Raw genomic sequence first — 20,228 nt, forward strand, 5'->3', positions numbered from 1 at the left:
CACACCTTAAAATAAAGTGTAACCAAATAATGTAATGTTTCAAGGACTTTTTTCTCATAGCCACCAAAACAGACATGAAAATTTATGAAATTAACATTGTCTGGGTGTATGTTGTATAACTTTGCTCTCCAATAGTCATCCAGAATTAGTAGGTTGGTATATTAACATTGTATCAGTTATTATATATATATAGATATATTATATATAGAACTAGTAGTAGAAATTAGCAGCCATGGTCCTCCCCCTCTTCAGAACACCAGTGACACGCTGAGCAGGAGCTCTATCTTCAGATAAGGATTCCATGGAGCCTGTATTCATGCTAAAAAATCCTTCATTGTGTCTCATCTTCTGATGTTCACTGGGTTTAGCTATTTTCTGTTCATCACAGTTAGGATGAAACCATGTGTAGTATATAATTTTCACAAGAATTCCAACAACGTGCAAACCTACTAGTGTCGGTATCACTATGTAAGGATTTAAGGAGCTCCAACAACCTGTATACTCAAACACCTTCCAGCACCAGAAGCCCAGCAGCATCACTGTGTCCAACCCCATGACACAATTATAGAGAACAGCCTTTAATTTTATGCTTCCTGTTGATACGTTAAACCAGCTGAAGTACCAGATTATTCCAACAGTAGCTCTGAAGAGCCATTCCCAACCAGGACTTTCCATGTGATCTGTTTTTTGGCTCCAGACCCCTAAAACCAGCAGCATCCACAAAGACAGGAAGTGGGTGATGATGTAGTATGGCAATACACTGCAAAAGAGTGCCAGAGCGGTCACACGGGGAATGATCAGCAACAAGTTCCACAGAAAGTAGACGCCAGTGGGGATCCAGCTCATCTTGCGATTTTTGGGAAGAAAGGAACGCATGCTGCGGTGGTAGAAGGCTTCTGTACTGGCTATTGAAGCAGCTGATGAGAGGATTTTTAAACCTGAAACAAACAAAAAACATTGCATATTATTAAACAATATCACACAAGCAATAGTGTTCTTCTGAATATATGAATGAGATGTATATAATCACAGCCATGCTGATGCTGAGACTCATCAGCAACACACATTGAGTGCCAATTTCTGATTGCAATTGAGTTTCTTGCATGAAATGGCTTCTCGGACAAGAAAAAATATATATTGCGGCCCACTTGATTTTGTCCATCGGGTATTGATTGGATCGTTGAATCATTGTGGTTTGCTATTGCTGTGATCTCATGTGATTGACAGGTTGTCCCGCACCTCTGCCAGTAAACACATCATCAGAGAGAAGATGAGATGTTGTTGCAAGAGGGTGGGGAATGTATTTTGATTAAAGACTATGAGTGAATTATAATTATAAAAAATAATAATAACAATAATAATAATTTGCATGGATAAATCGTTTATAATAAATACGGCAATATTCTATAAAAAATAGGATTTGTCAAATTTGATTTCATAGTGGCTTTAAGTGGTTCAGAGACACATAAGAACTATACTCTGAAAGAAACAAAGATTTAAAGTGTTCTGGATTTGAGACAGACCTGTAATAAGCTCCAGTTCTCCTCTCTGTAAGATTCTACACATCATAAGTATGAGCTGTGGGGCACTTTCAGAAAATGCCTCAAAGAAATTAAGCATCTGAAGGTCCTGGTTCAGGAACACAACCACACCATTTCTGAATCTATTCGTTTTTTTAAGAAAAAGCATTGTGGAAATCTCTATCACCCCAGCATACCTGTGAACACAAGGTACATGGATTTACATCCCTGTAAAGTCAAAATTAAGTATGTGTTCTGAGTTTGTCACACCACAGAAAAATGTGTTATTAGCCACCCAGCCAAATTTGAATGATAAAAAAAGCCGGCAAGTACATAAAATAAGCTATCAAAATCTTGAAAAAATTAGCAGTAGTCTCTGCTCTCAAACGCTGGGGGCGTGTCCGCTGGCTGCGCTGAAACCACGCCCACTCGCGGGAAAGCTACCGTCGCCACACTCAACTGTCTGTCACCGCTACAGCCGGAATGGATGCTCCTAGCAGCTTAATTTGTTTTACAAAGCCATACATGTTCGAGCCTGGACTACCTACTATAATTATAACATAAGCACACAAGGCAACTTACACTCATTGGTGGGCACGCACTGCCGACGATGGCACCAGTTGTCGGCGCGACGGGAGGATGATCGCCGAGGCGGGAGATAGTCAGTTCGGCCCCATTCACCAGTAACAGCGGATTATCAGTGAATCCCAGTTGTCTCCGACGAAAGTTTATAAAACTATCCCGTGTAAAATGATCACTACAGAGGTGGGTTTTGGCGGTGATCCTCGACTCTCCATCAAGGTGGCTCTTCACAAAATTAATCCACCTCTTGTTGATATGATAGTTTTTCGGAAATTTAAATAAGGACACCGATCTGTTTTGTACGTGATCGCATCCAGGTAATATGCATTTCCGTGACGAAGGCATAGCTAGCTAGCAAACTGTAGGATGTAGTAACTAATAGTACTGACAGTAACTCGCGATCGGCAAACTGATGTGAATGTGCTATATTGTTAGGGGAGGGGCCAGCGTCAGGGGCTCCAGTGCGTCATCAAGTAGGGGCGTGTCCAGGAGCTCAGGGGCTCCAGTGCGTCATCGAGCCCCCGTTTTAGCCCCGCCCAAAAAATCCGGAACACAGCAATGGTGAAAAACTGTTTAACGGTCTAACTCCACAATTCAGTACTTCACAGTTCACAGTCTTTGTAATATGATTTAGCAATACATTTCTAACATTTATAATGTGTTTAGAATTTTTTTTTAGAATTGCCTTTACAGGGACTTTAAGCAACATTTACAACAACAAAACGTCTCGGTTACTAATGTAACCCTCGTTCCCTGAAGGAGGCGTGTCAATGTGACGACGTAATTGGGATCACTTCAGGGAGCCCTATCAACTTCGAGTGTCTACAGAACGAGTCAATGAACGTTGGTGTGCGTGAAACGCGCCATGCACCCGCCCCACAGCGCGGGTATAAACAGGAAGAGGGCGCACGCACATATAGTTTTTCGCCGAGGAGCCGAGATAGAGACGGCCATACAGCGATGGTCAGCAACAGTGGCGATGGGACGTTACATCTCCCGTTCCCTCCTTCAGGGAACGAAGGTTACATTAGTAACCGAGACGTTCCCTTTCAGTCGCTCACATTCAACGTAACGTCGATGTGGCGACGTAATTGGGATCCCTTGGAAAACGCCACGGTTGCTGCCACACCCAGCACCCTACATTGGCTGGGACAGAAGGCCTGCGTAGAGGGAGTTCAACTGCTGTTCCGTTATACCCCACACAGTGGAACTCTTGGATAACACTGGGAAAGCATGCCTTTCCAGGGGAGAGTGACGCTGCGGAAGCCACATCCTGCCCGAAGGGAGGTACCATGTGGAGAATACACATATGGACTGGCCGGATAGGGGCAGTGCAACAAATGCCGGTTGCCGGCTGAGTTGAATGACTTCTCTGGAGATTTTACTTTGTTATAGAAGTTACCAGTGTGATCACTGAAATGTTCTTTTCATGTATTCTTTAATGTCAGTATTTGATATATCTGAATGCAGTAACAGTGCTTGCTTATTTAGTCCGGCTTCCAGAAATGAAATAGGGACATGTTTTGTGTTTGAGAAAAGTCTTCAACATGTTAAAACATATAGGGGTCATTGAAGTCTATAGTTTAAGGGACCATTTCTCAGTTAAAGCCTATATTTTCCATTTAGACTAAAGTGTCCTATCCTTGAGAGAAAGAACTTTGTAACCAAGGTTACCAGGGAGTAACAGAGAAAAAAAAATATTGTAATCAATATAATAATAAACTAATGGGAGAATTATTGAAAACTATTCAATAGAAGTAACATCATAAAAGAAAAAAATATCAATTTCATACTAATGTATATTTTTCATTTGGGCATTACTGTGACCAATGGTGATGAGTTTTGAACTTGAGATGAGCCAATGCGAGCGCAGAATCTGGCGCAGCGGAAAAATTGATTTCCGGGTTTTGCACGAGGTTTATGCGTGAGGTTAGAGGCAGCTCTCTCTCTCGTGCACGGATGCCTGATGAGCGCGGTGTCACGACGCTCCGAGAAACAGAAAGAAAATTATCTTTTAGATGAGTTCTGTCGATGGATTGATGGTAAAGAGAACGATTTAAACGGGATGTGCTGTACCTGAACCACTCTGGAATTTTCTGTCAGGTTTTTTTTCTGTTGTTCTGTCCTTTTCGATTGATGTCCTCTGTCTGATGTGATGCTGTGTTGGTGCCTGTATTCTGGATTTGTTCCGGCCTTCCAGTGGTTTTGAGGAGGGTTTGGACTGGCGAGCCTCCCTTGAGTCAGTTCTTGGATCTTTCAGTTGAGGAAAGACAATTCTTTGCACTGATTTGAACTGCGACTGGTAGGAAAAAGAATAACTTTCCTCATCTTTTGTTTTTTTCTCGGATGAAGACCTTTTCCGTTATCAACAGATAAAGGACAACTAACTTTTTCTAAGGACTTTTCAAAGAACTCTTTTTCACAAAGACTGAACATTTTGATTCTATTCAATTGAAAAATCTTTGTTGTTAAATTGGGTGTATATTGTTTATTTGGGTTTTGATAATTGATACTGATTGCTTACCAAAGACACAAGTGTGTACAAGTACAATGAGTGAGTACATTTAACCTTTATTGAGTTAAGGGAACACTGCAGTAAGCGTAGTGAGCTGACTTTACCTCGTTGAAACCTAAAGAGAAAAATTGAGACCTAAAGAAACAAAGGAAATAACAGCAAGATTTGGGAAGTTACATTCTTGTGAAAAAAAAAATTCATATTCATTTTTTTTTTTTTTTTTTTTTATTTTATTTGTTTATCAATTAATGTAATTCACCTGTTGAGTTGTCATACTGAAAATACAGTGTGTTCAAACGAGTGTTCACTGTTGTTGTGGCATCTTTCTCAGCAGCAAATCTATTTCTTCTGAAACGCTGGTCCATAGATTGCATTAGGTTAATAGCCAGAGAGTAAGCGCTACAACTTGTTATCTTGATGTTTTGAGACAAGACTCCTGTTTATAGTTAGAGCCTGGCCAAATCCAACCTTGGAAAAGCTGTGTCGGTGTGTGTGTTAGTCTTCTTGGTTACAGGTTAAGGAACCACTGGCATTATTGGAGATTGACTGAGTTGTTGTTCGGGACATGCTGGCTCCCAGCAACCCAACGCTGCGACCTGGAAGGTCATGACGTGCCTAACTTCAGGGTCCGAGTGTCAGCTGCCTAATCGATGGAGATATGCTTACATACTATCTGTATATATGTGGAAATGTATATTTTGATCTATTTCTTAGCAAATGAGAATCATTCAACCTGTAAGCAATGACGTAGCTTAGACCTTGGTGTAGGGTATAACTGCTGTGATCTTTGTAACTGTAAGTGGGGCGGTCTACAAACTCCTGTGTGAGTCTTGAAGCTGACTTCTGCTGATGAAACTGCAAACTATCTTCAGTAAAACTTTTCTTCAATTTATTATAATTCTGACTCCGGGTCTTCTTTCAAACATCTGGTCCTTGGGTCCTAAACTGTTAACCCCTAACAACCCGAAGCCCTAAGTGGCTGAGGTGACTGAGCACCATGTCCCTGTGTTCGCACAACTGCTCTCACGACTGAGCGAGGATAAGCCAGTCGTCAAGGTACCACGCTCGCATATGGGAGCAATGCTCCCATTGCTCGCCTCCGCGACTTTCGTGAAAACACGGGGCGACAGGGCCAGCCCGAAGGGTAAGACTTTGTACTGATATGCCCGTCCTTCGAACGCAAAGCGAAGAAACGGTCTGTGTCGAGGGAGAATCGAGACATGAAAGGTCGATCAATGCAAACCAATCTTGGGGATGGATGCATTTGAAAACGCGTTTCTGCGTAAGCATCTTGAACGGCAGCCTGTGAAGTAACCGGTTCAGGACGCGCCGGTCCAAGATTGGTCGTAACCCACCGCCTTTCTTGGGTACAATGAAGTACGGGCTGTAGAAGCCGGTCTTCATATCGGCAGGAGGGACCGGCTCGATCGTGTCCTTGGCCAGTAGGACTGCAATCTCCACCCTGAGCACAGGGGCATTGTCCGCCAGAACACGGGTGAACAGAATACTGAACGCTGGGGGATGCCGGGCAAACTGAATCGCATAGCCGAGTCTGATAGTGCAGATGAGCCAGCGAGAGGGGCTGGGGAGCGCTAGCCAGGCTCCCAGACACCGTGCAAGCGGGACCAATGGCACCACAGACGTACCTGGGGTGGGGCAGCACGGCGGAATGCAGGAACCCGAATCGGACGGCATAGCGGCCCGGAGTGGGATCTGAGTGTGTGGTGCAACACGTACCTGCTTCCGTCGAGGGGCAGAGTGAGTATGCGGAGGTGACAGTGCGTCCGGGACACAGCCACTGCTGCTCGCTGGCGATGAAAGAGGGGCTTGAGGTTGACAAGGCATAGCGTCGTCGACCACCAAGCGTGCCCTCTTGGGACACAGAGGTTTCAGAAACTGCTCTTTTGTTGAAAATGTGGGGTGGAAAATGTGGGGCGGAACAGAAACAAAAGGAAACAAAAGATTCTCCGCCCGGCCCTCCACCGGGGGAAGGAGCGGCGCCTTCGCCACCTCCTGAAGAGCAGACTGATCCACCTCTGGGTCTCAGGGTCATTTGCACCTGCGCTTGCCTCCTGGTTTGGCAGCGGCCTACAGGGCTCCAGACTGCGACCAAATGGTCGCATTTTGCGACCAAAATTTGAGTGTGTGCGACTGAATTTTACATCCAGTCGCACATGTGCGACCAGTAAATTTCATCTCGTATAGTGTGATAGTGGGCGACAACCGACGTCGCGTACGATGCTTTACGACATCACGACAAAAAGACTAGCATGTTTAATTTTTTAACGGTCCTCCATGACGGGTTCCGTCAAGAGTGAATGAGTGTGTGTGTGCGCGCGCGCGCGAGTGAGTGAGTGAGCGAGCGAGAGTGAGTGAGAGAGTGTGTGCGCGAGTGAGTGTGTGTGTGTGTGTGTGTGCGTGCGCAAGCGAGAGTGAGTGTGTGTGTGTGTGTGTGAGTGAGTGAGAGCGTGTGTGTGTGTGTGTGTGAGTGCGTGTATGTGTGAGTGAGTGCGTGTACATGTGCGAGTGAATGTGTGTGTGAGACGGCTCGCGATGACTGGTCGTAAAGCAACGTGTAGTCTGACAATGTTTCTTTTCCAGGACATGACAAGATTTTTAGGAGTCAAAATCGTGTAATCTGACACAGTGACTATCATAACATACAAAAAAATTGTGTAATCTGAACCAGGCATAACTATAATGGTATACTGTGGTTATAAAAGTAGCCTACACATCTTTTTCCAGCACTTCAAAACTATATCATATTTAAATGTTATTTTTAATGTGTTGACCAAAACATTTTTGTTCATCCTTTAAAGATTGTCTCTATTTATAAAACTGAAAGTTTTAAGAAGTAGGAAAACACTTATTTTTAAAAAAAAGAAAGACTAAATTACCATTGTAAACATAGCTGCTGAGGGAGCTTATTGGCTATTTTCACTCCCTAATATCTGTTTTGTCACTCATTTTGCTTTTGAATTAATATTAAGACATTATGAATGATAATAATTAAAGTTAACTTTATCTATACACCTCAAATTAAGCTCAGTGCTTTGTCATCCCACAGTGCTACCAAACACTTTCTGTAGAACTTAGTGCCGCTGCCCTCAGATGTTAGTCTGGAGCCTGTGATCTTAAAATAAAACTGCACCATAATTTCTGTACGCTAAGTCTATTTATTATCAAAGCATTTGTCTGTAATAGTTATTTAGGGGGAAATGTGAAGGTGTGCCCCTAAATTTTCTGCTTGCGCTCCTAAAATGTTAAGTCAGGGGCTACAGCGCTCCTAATAAAAAAAGTTAGTCTGGAGCCCTGGGCCTGGACGGGCGAGGTCGACTTCCTGCGACTTGCTCCACGCTGAGCCTTAGGTGGTTGCTGCTGCTGGGGCTTAGCGGGGAGGATGCCGCAGGAGGTGGACCTCAGCAATGAGCAGACAAAGGCTCTGCGGCCGGCGAACGGTTGGGAGCAACAGCGGTCCACCAATGCAAATCAAATCAAATCAAATCAAGTATATTTGTATAGCGCTTTTCACAACACAGATTGTATCAAAGCAGCTTCACAGTATTAAATTAAAATAAAATAATACAACAAGGTTTGTTTCTAGTGGAATTGATTGATTGATCAAATAAAATTAAGTATCCCCAAAATATCCCCAACTGAGCAAGCCAAAGGCAACAGTGGCAAGGAACCGAAAAAACTCCATCAAGTGACCTAATGGTGTCCTAAAACTCCATCAGGTGACCTAATGGAGAAAAAAAAAACCTTGGGAGAACCCAGGCTTAGTCGGGGGCCAGTTCTCCTCTGGCATTTATGAACTAGAGGCCGGATTGTAGCTTGAACTGTAAGATTAAAAATATTATATGAATGCCTGGCCGAAAAGATGCGTCTTTAATCTAGTTTTAAACTGGGAGAGCGAGTCAGTATCAGGAAGACTATTCCAGAGTTTCGGAGCCAAATGTGAAAATGCTCTCCCTCCTTTGGTTGATCTGGATATCCTAGGTATGACCAAAAGCCTTGAATTTATTGATCTTAAAGAGCGCAATGGATTATAGGGCGATAGAAGATCCGTTAAATAGACTGGAGCTAAGCCGTTTAGGGCTTTATAAGTCAGTAGCAATACCTTACAATTAATACGGAACTTTATAGGTAGCCAATGTAGTGATGATAAAATCTGTGTTATATGATCATATTTTCTTGATCTAGTAAGAACTCTAGCAGCTGCATTTTGGACTAACTGTAGCTTGTTTATTGAGGATGCAGGACAACCAGCTAATAAAGCATTACAGTAATCTAGTCTCGAGGTCATGAATGCATGAACTAACTTTTCAGCATCAGAAACTGATAGCATATTACGTAGCTTAGCAATGTTTCTAAGGTGGAAAAAGGCTGTTTTTGTAACATACGAAATATGATTTTCAAAAGACAGGTTACAATCGAGTATAACACCCATGTCTTTTACTGTAGAGGATAAAGTAACAGGACATCCTACAATGTCAAAGTTGTATTGTGAGAGGTTCTGTGGGCGGTTTTTTGAACCGATGATTAGTACCTCTGTCTTGTCTGGATTTAATAAAAGAAAATTACGCGTCATCCAATCTTTTATATCTTTAACACACTCTGTCAATTTGGATAATTTAGCGTTTTCATCCGGCCGTGATGAAATATATATTTGAGTGTCATCAGCATAACAATGGAAACTAATTCCATGTTTCCTTATAATATTTCCAAGTGGCATCATATATATTGAGAATAATAGAAGGCCTAACACAGATCCCTGCGGCACTCCATAGTTTACTGGAGTTATGATCGATTTTTCTCCATTTAAATAGACAAAATGGTAGCGGTCAGATAAGTATGCTCTAAACCAGCTTAATGCTTGTCCTTGAACACCAGTATAATTTTGTAGTCGATCTAAGAGTATTGTGTGATCTATAGTATCGAACGCAGCACTTAGATCAAGTAAAACTAGTATTGAGATACAGCCTTGGTCAGAAGCCAAAAGTAAATCATTTGTGATTTTAACGAGCGCAGTTTCAGTTCTATGATGCGGCCTGAATCCTGACTGAAACTTTTCATAGATATCATTTTCTTGCAAGAAAGAGCCCAGTTGAGTGGACACAACTTTTTCTAGTATTTTAGACATAAATGGAAGATTTGAAATGGGTCTATAATTTGCTAGATTATTATGATCTAATTGTGGTTTCTTAATGAGAGGTTTTATAACTGCCAGTTTAAATGTTCTTGGAACATGACCTAAAGATAAAGATGAGTTAATAATATTGAGGAGAGGCTCTTCCACTACAGGTAACACTTCTTTCAGTAGTTTAGTTGGTATAGGATCTAATAAACATGTTGTTGTTTTAGATGAAGTGATAAGTTTATTTAACTCTTTTTGTTCTATAGTTGTAAAGCACTGTAATTGTTCTTGCGGGGTGATAATTGAGGCTGAATTATAAGGCGCGATTGAAGATCGAACGTTTACAATTGTGGTTCTGATGTTTTCTATTTTCTCAGTGAAGAAGTTAATGAAATCATTACTACTAAACTGTAACAGAATATTTTGTTCGGGTGACGTCTGTTTATTTGTTAGTCTAGCCACGGTGTTAAATAAAAACCTAGGATTGTTTTGGTTATTTTCTATTAGTTTGCGGAGGTGCTCAGCCCTGGCCGCTTTTAGGGCCTTTTTATAACGTGACATACTGTCTTTCCACGCGATTCTAAAGACCTCTAAATTAGTTTGTTTCCATTTACGCTCTAAATTACGGGTTTCTCTCTTTAGAACATGCGTAGTATTATTGTACCATGGTGCTTTAATTTTCTCTCTGACCTTTTTTAATTTAATGGGTGCAACAACATCCAATGTTCTAGAGAGAATGGTGCTCATAGTGCTAGTTAGTTCTTCTAGTTCATCTGTTTGTTTGGGTTCAGGCAGCAGCTGAGACAGATTAGATAAGCAATTTGAGAAATTATCTATGGTGGATGGAAGGATTGTTCTGCCTGGTCGATAACGCGGCGTTACCAAGTAATGGTCAGTGACATCATCACTTTGTGGAATGATATCTATATCGGTTGGATCGGTTCCATATGATATCATTAAATCGAGTGTATGATTAAGACGATGAGTTGGTCCGGTGACGTTTTGCTAAATGCAGGATGTGTCGGATTGCCTCCGTCTGCTTCTGGGCGGCTGAGTACTGTTGGGAAAAGCTCTCAACTGCTTCGCCAAGTAACCCAACCTGGGAAAGAGGGGCATCCAGGAACCAATATTTATCGGTGTCCCTCATGTCAGCCAGGTTGAGCCAAAGGTGGCGCTCCTGGACCACCAAGGTGGACATCACCTGACCAATAGAACGTGCGGTTTCCTTCAAAAGGCACCGGGGTGGCGCTCTGAGAACCTTGCCCTTGAGGTAAGCTAAAACATACCAAAATTTAATTTCAAAGTGAACTATCCCTTTAATGAAGAAATTGCTTGCATTTATGTTGCGATAAGTGCAAAACCACATCTTCCAGATTACAGTGTTTGTTAGAATATTAGTGCCTCACAGAAATTTTTGTCTGTACAGTATGTGTCAAATATAAAATTAAATAACTTGTATTACTTGTGAAAAACATGTTAACTCCTCAATAATTACTCAAGCGTTACCTTGTCATCCTGCAGGAACTTCTAGTGATGTGGCTGCATATACTTGTTAACTATGGACCATTATTCTAAAGTGTTACCTTATGTTTTAATAATGTTGTGTTGTGCTTTAAATAAGCACACTTTTTTGATTAACATTAAAGTTTACTGTAGTTTACCATAAATGCTTGTCAGTACATTCAGCAGTACACTTTAACCATATTTCAAAAAAGAATAAGTAAGGGATAATCCACGGCTAGCCATGCATTAAAGGATTTTAATGCACGACGTAGAGGCGAAGAACCACCCGACGAGAAGCGGATAATTTATAATAATAAATTATTAGTGTAATTGTAATAATTGTAATAATAATTATGAAATTACATACAAAGATGTATTTAAGTGGGTCAAAAAACAAACTATTTGCAAAATTAAACTATAATGCATTTTCATGTAATTGCAATTAACATACAGTGAAGCATCAAAAACATTACATTCAGTTTATTCTTATATTCTTTTAAAGTATATTATTTCCATAAAAGTATTCTTTTTAAATGTATGCTAAAGTGTAGGCTACTTTTTTTCCACAAGACTATTGGAGGAAATTGAGAAGTAAATCTGTCACAGACCTCAGGTAGAGTCCAAGCTGAAGGAAGTGGAGTGGTTTGATCAGTTTATGCCTGTTAGCAAATGTCTCCACCTTAGTCTCAAGCTCGTCCAGGGAATCTGAGTACCAGAGCCAGCTGAACACCTGTAACAATACTGAAGAGCCCAGCAGCAGAAAGATCATCACCGCCATATACACATAGTCCCCATCCTGATAAAATAACACAACAGTCCGAATGTCCAGCACTATATCCAGCAGGAAAAGTAACAATCCCCCCCAAGTAAACAGATATTCCAATAAAGAGTAAGGAAAAGGGAAGCTTTCCTCCATGATTGTGTCCATTTTGGATTTTAAAGTGCTCTATAAATAAAGTTTTGATTGATTGATTGATCCAGTGTGAGAAACCTTTACAGCATAACAAAGTAAATACAAAATCCTCCTTTTTACATGGACATACTGCTAAAAAGATCTGAAAGAGAAAGTAAACTTTACACCCAGACAGGGGCGGACTGGCCATCGGGAGCACCGGGACATTTCCCGGTGGCCTGACGGTCGTTCTGGCCTGCCGGCTGCCGCTGTGCAGACGATCAGCCTGGCATGTGATTGGCTGGTGTGCAACTACGAATTAATTTACGGATCTCTCAATCGACGAATCAGGCAATGGCGGAGTGAAAATGACACTCCCACCCAACGTCAGTGACGCACTGCCTAATATCTGGTATATCTGACTAAATCGGAGCGTAAACGCAAAGGAGGAGCAGAGAGGGAGCGTATAAAAAGGAAAAAAGCCCTGACCACAGACGCAGCAAGCTGCTGCAAAATCCCAGCTATGTTCGCCAGTAAGGGAACAGGTCGGTCAAGATTACATTTACATTATATTTATAATAATTTGGCAGACGAACGCTTTCATCCAAATCACTTAGATAATCACAATAGATAAAATTAAACCAACAAACGAGCAACAATATGTAAGTGCTGCTGTGCTGTGTCAAGTCTCGTTTCGTCTACATGTAGCATATTTTTTATATAATGAATAAAAAGTAGACAGAATAGTGTTAGTGCAGGGCTCGACATTAAGGCTTGTCTGCTTGTCCGGGACTGCTCGAATAGAAAATTAGTTGTCCCACTGGACAAGTTCAATTTCAAACAAAATAAAATGCCATGTTACTTCACGTTATGTGCCACTCATTACGTCTATAATTTTACATATTTAATTTTACCGATTTGAGACGTCGCATAACTGCCAGATTCAAACTGTGCTTTCGCGCGTTGGCTGGCGCTGAGCCAGAGTCGGACGCATACAGCGCTGTCATATATCACAACTAAGCAGTGTTTTCAACCTCATAATGTTTATTTTAGGTTTCAGATATTTAAATACACATAAGCACGAGTAAAACAATACATTTGGAGTTTGTAAAATACACACTGATGTCTGTGGAAGCAGCCATAACAATCTTTTCAAATATAATATCGCGTGACGCGTCGCTATGGAAACATTAAAGGGAACGTTCGCCTTGAAAAAACTCACTCTGGGGGTGGGGGTGTCAGTTAGAATATTTTAAACTTACGCGTGAAAGGGTTAAAGTCAAGAAAAGATCAAAAATAAATATTTGTGTGTGCTGTAAAGTGGTTAGAAAAAAAAAATCGGAATCGGCAGGTCAAACTCAATGAAAAACCGGAATCAGCCTAGAAAATTGTAATCGGTGCATCTCTATGTCTACAAAATTATTTTAGATATCGTTAGCCTCATAGCATAATTGCCTAAGTCATATTTCAATGTCTTTGGAAAACAAGAAGAAACAAAAAATGACTTAGGCAATTATGCTATAACCTGTTACATTAATAGGGTTAGCCTACAAGTATCAGTCCAGTAGATTACATGAATAGGGTGGTGGTGACTGCAGCAGCAGAGGTGGCCTGGCAGTGGAGTCAAATTCCCGGCCTGAATTATTGTCCCAGTCCGCCACTGCACCCAGACATAAACTCCTCCCATGTCATGTATTTGAATGATTAGTCATGTGTGAGATATGCATCAGATGTTGCAACGTTGAGGAAACACTTCTTAAAAATGAAATGATTCCTTTAAATCCAGTCATCAAATGGATTTAGGAATCTAATTGTGTAATTCTGATTACATGGAATCAGTTACTAGCACTAACTTGCACTGAACACACAGACATGCACTGAAAATTTCACTTCATGCAAGTTTTCATTTCAAAACTTTTAGCCTTTTATTTTCAAACCGGAGTCAGAAAGATGGAGATACTCAAGAAGAAGTTACAACATAGACAACATTTCTGAGTGGTTAGTTGATGAATATATGTAGCTTATGTGTAGTTATCTGCTAGTCATTGATTAGCATATTCTTTCTTGATAATCAATAAATCGTGTTCCCGGGGGGTGTGGTTTATGTACATTTTAGGTTTTGTGATGTCACTAACCTGTGAGGAATGCTACCAGGCGTTTGTTGTAGTCCTTAAAAAGCAATTTCTTTAAAAGAAAATATCTCCATTTGCTATGAACTTTGAGCATTGTAACTTTTCAGATGTTGTTTATGCTCAAACAGCAACATTACACACTAACTAAAGTTAGAAAAGTGAAATCATAATCAACCACCCCTTTAATTTGGAGGATTATATCAACTATTTGGCATTTCAATTTTGTGTGAGCCTGGTCACATTCTTAAGTGACTTCACTCACCATCTCACACATGACTAATCATTCAAATATTTGACATGGGAGGAGTTTATGTCTGAGTGTAAAGTTTACTTTCTCTTTCAGATCTTTTTAGCAGGATGTCCACGTAAAAATGATGTAGTTGTATTTACTTTGTCATGCTGTAAAGGTTTCTCACACTGGATCAATCATGGAGGAAAGCTTCCCTTTTCCTTACTCTTTATTGGAATATCTGTTTACTTGGGGGGGATTGTTACTTTTCCTGCTGGATATAGCGCTGGACATTTGGACTGTTGTGTCATTTTATCAGGATGGGGACTATGTGTATATGGCGGTGATGATCTTTCTGCTGCTGGGCTCTTCAGTATTGTTACAGGTGTTCAGCTGGCTCTGGTACTCAGATTCCCTGGATGAGCTTAAGATTAAGGTGGAGGAGACTAAGCTTGAGACTAAGGTGGAGGAGACTAAGCTTGAGACTAAGGTGGAGGAGACTAAACTTGAGATTAAGGTGGAGGAGACTAAGCTTGAGACTAAGGTGGAGACATTTGCTTACAGGCATAAACTGATCAAACCACTCCACTTCCTTCAGCTTGGACTCTACCTGAGGTCTGTGACAGATTTGCTTCTCAATTTTCCTTGAATAGTCTTGTGGAAAAAAAGTAGCCTACACTTTAGCATACATTTAAAAAGAGTACTTTTTATGGAAATAATATACTTTAAAAGAATATATGTGTGAACTGAATGGAATGTTTTTGATGCTTCACTGCATGTTAATTGCAATTACTGTACATGAAAATGCATTATAGTTGAATTATGCAAATAGTTTGTTTTTTGACCCACTTAAATAGGACTTAAATACATCTTTGTATGTAATTTCATAATTATTGTTATGTATTATTTTTTGAAATATGGTTAAAGTGTACTGCTGAATGTACTGACAAGCATTTATGGTAAACTACAGTAAACTTTAATGTAATTTCTATTGACTTAGATGTCATATTTTAATATATTTGTAATTACACATTTGTAATGATATAGTTTAAATTTAGAACATTTTGAAATATATTAACTTTAAATGAAATACTAAATAACACACTACAGTTACAATTATAATCAAGTACTTTACATGTTCTTTAGTATGTTAGTCAACATCAAAAAAGTGTGCTTATTTAAAGCACAACACAACATTATTAAAACATAATTATTCAATATGTAGGCTACTTTAAAGTAAAATGTTTAATATGACATTATTACAATGTGCACTTTTATTACAAGATGTTATTACAAAAAGTGTACTTAAATGTGTTTGAAAGTGTATAGCTTTACTTAAAGGGATGGTTCAGAGTAAAATCAACCTAGGGTCCTTTGCACCATGACCTCGAGCAAAACACCCCCCACAATAAGTTTCCACAATAATCAGCGAGGTTTGTTCTCGTGTCATTAGAAAAATCATCATTTGTGTTTCGAAGAACAGCATGAGGGTGAGTAAATGTTGACAGAAAGTCATTTTTGGGTGAACTAACCCTTTAAAAATCACCATTAAATCAAAAAACGAATCAGAGCTATTTCTTAATTCTTATTGAGATCAATTGATTTGGTCTGGAGTCAAACAGTTTACACATTTAAATAAAACAAGTACTTCATAATGGAGAACAAAATCCAAATTGTGGCTTCTGTTGGCTATTGTAAAGTTTTGTTGTATTAAGTGTTGCTTAAGTAAATGCATGTACCTTGTGTTCACAGGTATGCTGGGGTGATAGAGATTTCCACAATGCTTTTTCTTAAAAAAACAAATAGATTCAGAAATGGTGTGGTTGTGTTCCTGAACCAGGACCTTCAGATGCTTCGTCTATTTGAGGCATTTTCTGAAAGTGCCCCACAACTCATACTTATGATGTGTAGAATCTTACAGAGAGGAGAACTGGAGCTTATTACAGGTCTGTCTCAAATCCAGAACACTTTAAATCTTTGTTTCTTTCAGATTATAGTTCTTATGTGTCTCTGAACCACTTAAAGCCACTATGAAATCAAATTTGACAAATCTATTTTTTATAGAATATTGCCGTATTTATTATAAACGATTTATCCATGCAAATTATTATTATTGTTATTATTATTTTTTATAATTATAATTCACTCATAGTCTTTAATCAAAATACATTCCCCACCCTCTTGCAACAACATCTCATCTTCTCTCTGATGATGTGTTTACTGGCAGAGGTGCGGAACAACCTGTCAATCACATGAGATCACAGCAATAGCAAACCACAATGATTCAACGATCCAATCAATACCTGATGGACAAAATCAAGTGGGCCGCACTATATATTTTTTCTTGTCCGAGAAGCCATTTCACTCTGATATGTCAAAGGGAAAAAAGATGATTGCAACTTCCATTTAATGCAGACTTTATAGTGATATTTAAGCCAAAAACAAAAATGTTGTCATCATTTACCCACCCTCTTGTCATTCTGTTTTTTTTCTCTTTACACAAAAGATGATCTTTAGCAAAGACCTTTACCTTTTTTCATATAAAGAAAGTGGATTGTAACTGATGCTATCAAGCACCAAAAAAGCAAAAAGTACCTTTAATGTTGCATAAAACAAAAATTGTGATAGTCTTTTCGTCACTACTGTAATGTATGTCCGAGTGAAATCAGTGAGTTTCTCAAACAAGATAAAAAGTGTAGGGTGGGACTTGATTTTGTCCATCGGGAATTGATTGGATTGTTGGATGCTGCTTGCTTCAATTGTGTGTGAGTGACAAGTTATTTTTGATTAAAGATTACAAGGGAACATGAATTTAAAAATAAAAAAATATGTGCACGTATAAACCATTTACAGAAAACACTGCAATATTCCATAAAAAAATCTCAATCGTCAATTTTGATTTAATGGTGACTTATAATTTGAAGAACTGTGAGAACAAACCTAATTGGTTCTTGTGTGTCAAGCATGTTTACCATATTTGATGCGCTCTATGTCTGCGCTGATATGTGAATAAAAAACTGTTAATTCCAGACATAGCAGTGCCAATGTGTGTTTCTCAGAGTCTCAGCATCAGCATGGCTGTGATTATATGCATCTCAGTCATATATTCAGAAGAACACTATTGCTTGTGTGATATTGTTTAATAATATGTAATGTTTTTTTGTTTCAGTTTTAAAAATCCTCTCATCAGCTGCTTCAATAGCCAGTACAGAAGCCTTCTACCACCGCAGCATGCGTTCCTTTCTTCCCAAAAATCGCAAGATGAGCTGGATCCCCACTGGCGTCTACTTTCTGTGGAACTTGTTGCTGATCATTCCCCGTGTGACCGCTCTGGCACTCTTTTGCAGTGTATTGCCATACTACATCATCGCCCACTTCCTGTCTTTGTGGATGCTGCTGGTTTTAGGGGTCTGGAGCCAAAAAACAGATCACATGGAAAGTCCTGGTTGGGAATGGCTCTTCAGAGCTACTGTTGGAATAATCTGGTACTTCAGCTGGTTTAAAGTATCAACAGGAAGCATAAAATTAAAGGCTGTTCTCTATAATTGTGTCATGGGGTTGGACACAGCGATGCTGCTGGGCTTCTGGTGCTGGAAGGTGTTTGAGTATACAGGCTGTTGGAGCTCCTTAAATCCTTACATAGTGATCCCGACACTACTAGGTTTGCACGTTGTTGGAATTCTTGTGAAAATTATATACTACACATGGTTTCATCCTAACTGTGATGAACAGAAAATAGCTAAACCCAGTGAACATCAGAAGATGAGACACAATGAAGGATTTTATAGCATGAATACAGGCTCCATGGAATCCTTATCTGAAGATAGAGCTCCTGCTCAGCGTGTCACTGGTGTTCTGAAGAGGGGGAGGACCATGGCTGCTAATTTCTACTACTAGTTCTATATATAATTATATATAATAACTGATACAATGTTAATATGCCAACCTACTAATTCTGGATGACAATTGGAGAGCAAAGTTATACAACATACAAACAGACAATGTTAATTTCATAAATTTTAATTTGTCTGTTTTGCTGGCTAAGAGGAAAAAGTCCTTGAAACATTACATTATTTCTACCTTGGAATAAAGTATTCTATTAGCTCTGTTCAATCCAACTCTGCTAATTCAAGAAATGTACTATTGACCTTTTCTTTTCGCAGATACTGTGGATGTAAACTAAATTCTTGAAACATATCCCTTGTGAAAAAGAAGTGCAGTTAAATGTACTGAATGTGCACGTGAAAAAATAAAAGTCCACTTTATTACACTTTCATGACTAGACTTATACACATTTACTTTTCAAAAGTGCTTTAATATTTTTTTTCGTCATGCTTTAAAGTACTTATTTTTAGGTGTTGACTAACATACTAAAGAACATGTGAACTAATTTTTAGTGTTACACATTATTACATATAAAGGTAATATATTGTAAATGTACATTTGATAGTGCACTTCATCCTTATTTCAAAAACAATAATTAAGAATTTACATATATGTACTTTAGTAAGTGGGTCAAAAAGCACCCTAAAGTTCAGATAACTGCATTTAATATAAATTTAAACAATAATACATTTACATTTAATTGCAACTAACATGCAATTAAGTGTCCAAAAACATTATGTTCTTTTAAAGTATATTATTTCTGTTAAGTACTCTTTTTAAAAGTATGCTAAAGACATTTTGAGCCAGACAATTATGAGTCAGAGATTAACAAGCCAAGCGAGTAGGCCAGCCACAAAGTATTTAATGAACTTCACTTACACAAAACCAGAAACAGTGTAAAAAGTGAACGTGTAGTTGTTGCATCAAGGAGGTATTTCTACCTGATTCTACCTATAAATTATATGTTCTAATGTTGTTGTAACATACTTCAGTCAGTTTTATGTAACATAAAACAAGGGAATGCTGTTTTAACTTAACTGAGTTACATTGACTCAACATACAATTTCTAATAAAGCTCAAGATGGACATTTGACACACGCGTACCAGCTCGTTATTATATACATTATGTTGCATCAAAGTAAAAATCACACTTGACAGCACTACTCTTTAGCACAATGGTAACCACAACATTCAATGACAGAAACTCCTAAATGTTCAACATAACTGAACATTAAACATTAACATAAACTACCAACATCTTTTGCTTTTCTGAAAAACACTTAAACGCTAAATTTACTCTCCTAATGCAGTCCCCTGCAAAGCATGCTGGGAACTACAGATCCACTGCCCTGGGCTGTGTTTCCCAAAAGCATTGTGAGCTAAGTTGATCGTAGAGACCATTGGTGGCAAAGGCTCTACGATCTACTTAGGCTTGCGATGCTTCTGGGAAACCGAGATGGATTATGTTACGAACTACAATTGGTTTTCATGTTATTTGGAATCATTAACAGACTACATTTTGTAAGTAATCTAGCAAGTGTTTTTTTAATTTTTTATACAGTATAAATCTGTTTTATTTTTCGATCATCCATCCGGTGATATCATCATCTCCTCAATAAGCTGCACAATTTGAGGTCTCATTCATGAACAAACAAGTTATGTAACAAAGTTTAATACTTAAGGTTAATGTTTTGTTCAAATTTATAACCTTAAGTTGAACAACAGTAGTAATGCTTGCCTCAGCAAATACCACTAGTAATAAAAGTCAAGTCAAGTCACCTTTATTTATAAAGCGCTTTTTACAATGCAGATTGTTTCAAAGCAGCTTTACAG

At 39.2% G+C, this 20,228-nt stretch overlaps 2 protein-coding genes across 2 annotated transcripts; one reads left to right on the top strand and one right to left on the bottom strand.

Annotated features, from left to right (window-relative positions):
* Positions 1-210: 210 nt before the first annotated feature.
* Positions 211-12,173, bottom strand: LOC311093791 (XK-related protein 8-like; the record flags this gene model as incomplete). The annotated part of the gene is made up of 3 exons (XM_084131384.1): positions 211-938; positions 1,524-1,717; positions 11,866-12,173. 3 exons carry the CDS (start codon positions 12,171-12,173, stop codon positions 211-213), a joined length of 1,230 nt encoding a protein of 409 aa, XP_083987510.1.
* Positions 12,174-14,610: 2,437 nt separating this feature from the next.
* Positions 14,611-18,785, top strand: LOC311093219 (XK-related protein 8-like). Its single transcript, XM_084130442.1, has 3 exons — positions 14,611-15,125; positions 16,263-16,456; positions 17,680-18,785. The coding sequence occupies exons 1-3, from the start codon at positions 14,710-14,712 to the stop codon at positions 18,405-18,407; spliced, it is 1,338 nt and encodes a 445-aa protein (XP_083986568.1). The 5' UTR covers positions 14,611-14,709; the 3' UTR covers positions 18,408-18,785.
* The last annotated feature ends 1,443 nt before the right edge of the window (positions 18,786-20,228 follow it).

The sequence above is a fragment of the Abramis brama genome (assembly GCF_963993115.1).
Source record: "Abramis brama genome assembly, chromosome: 12".
Lineage (NCBI taxonomy): Eukaryota > Metazoa > Chordata > Actinopteri > Cypriniformes > Leuciscidae > Abramis > Abramis brama.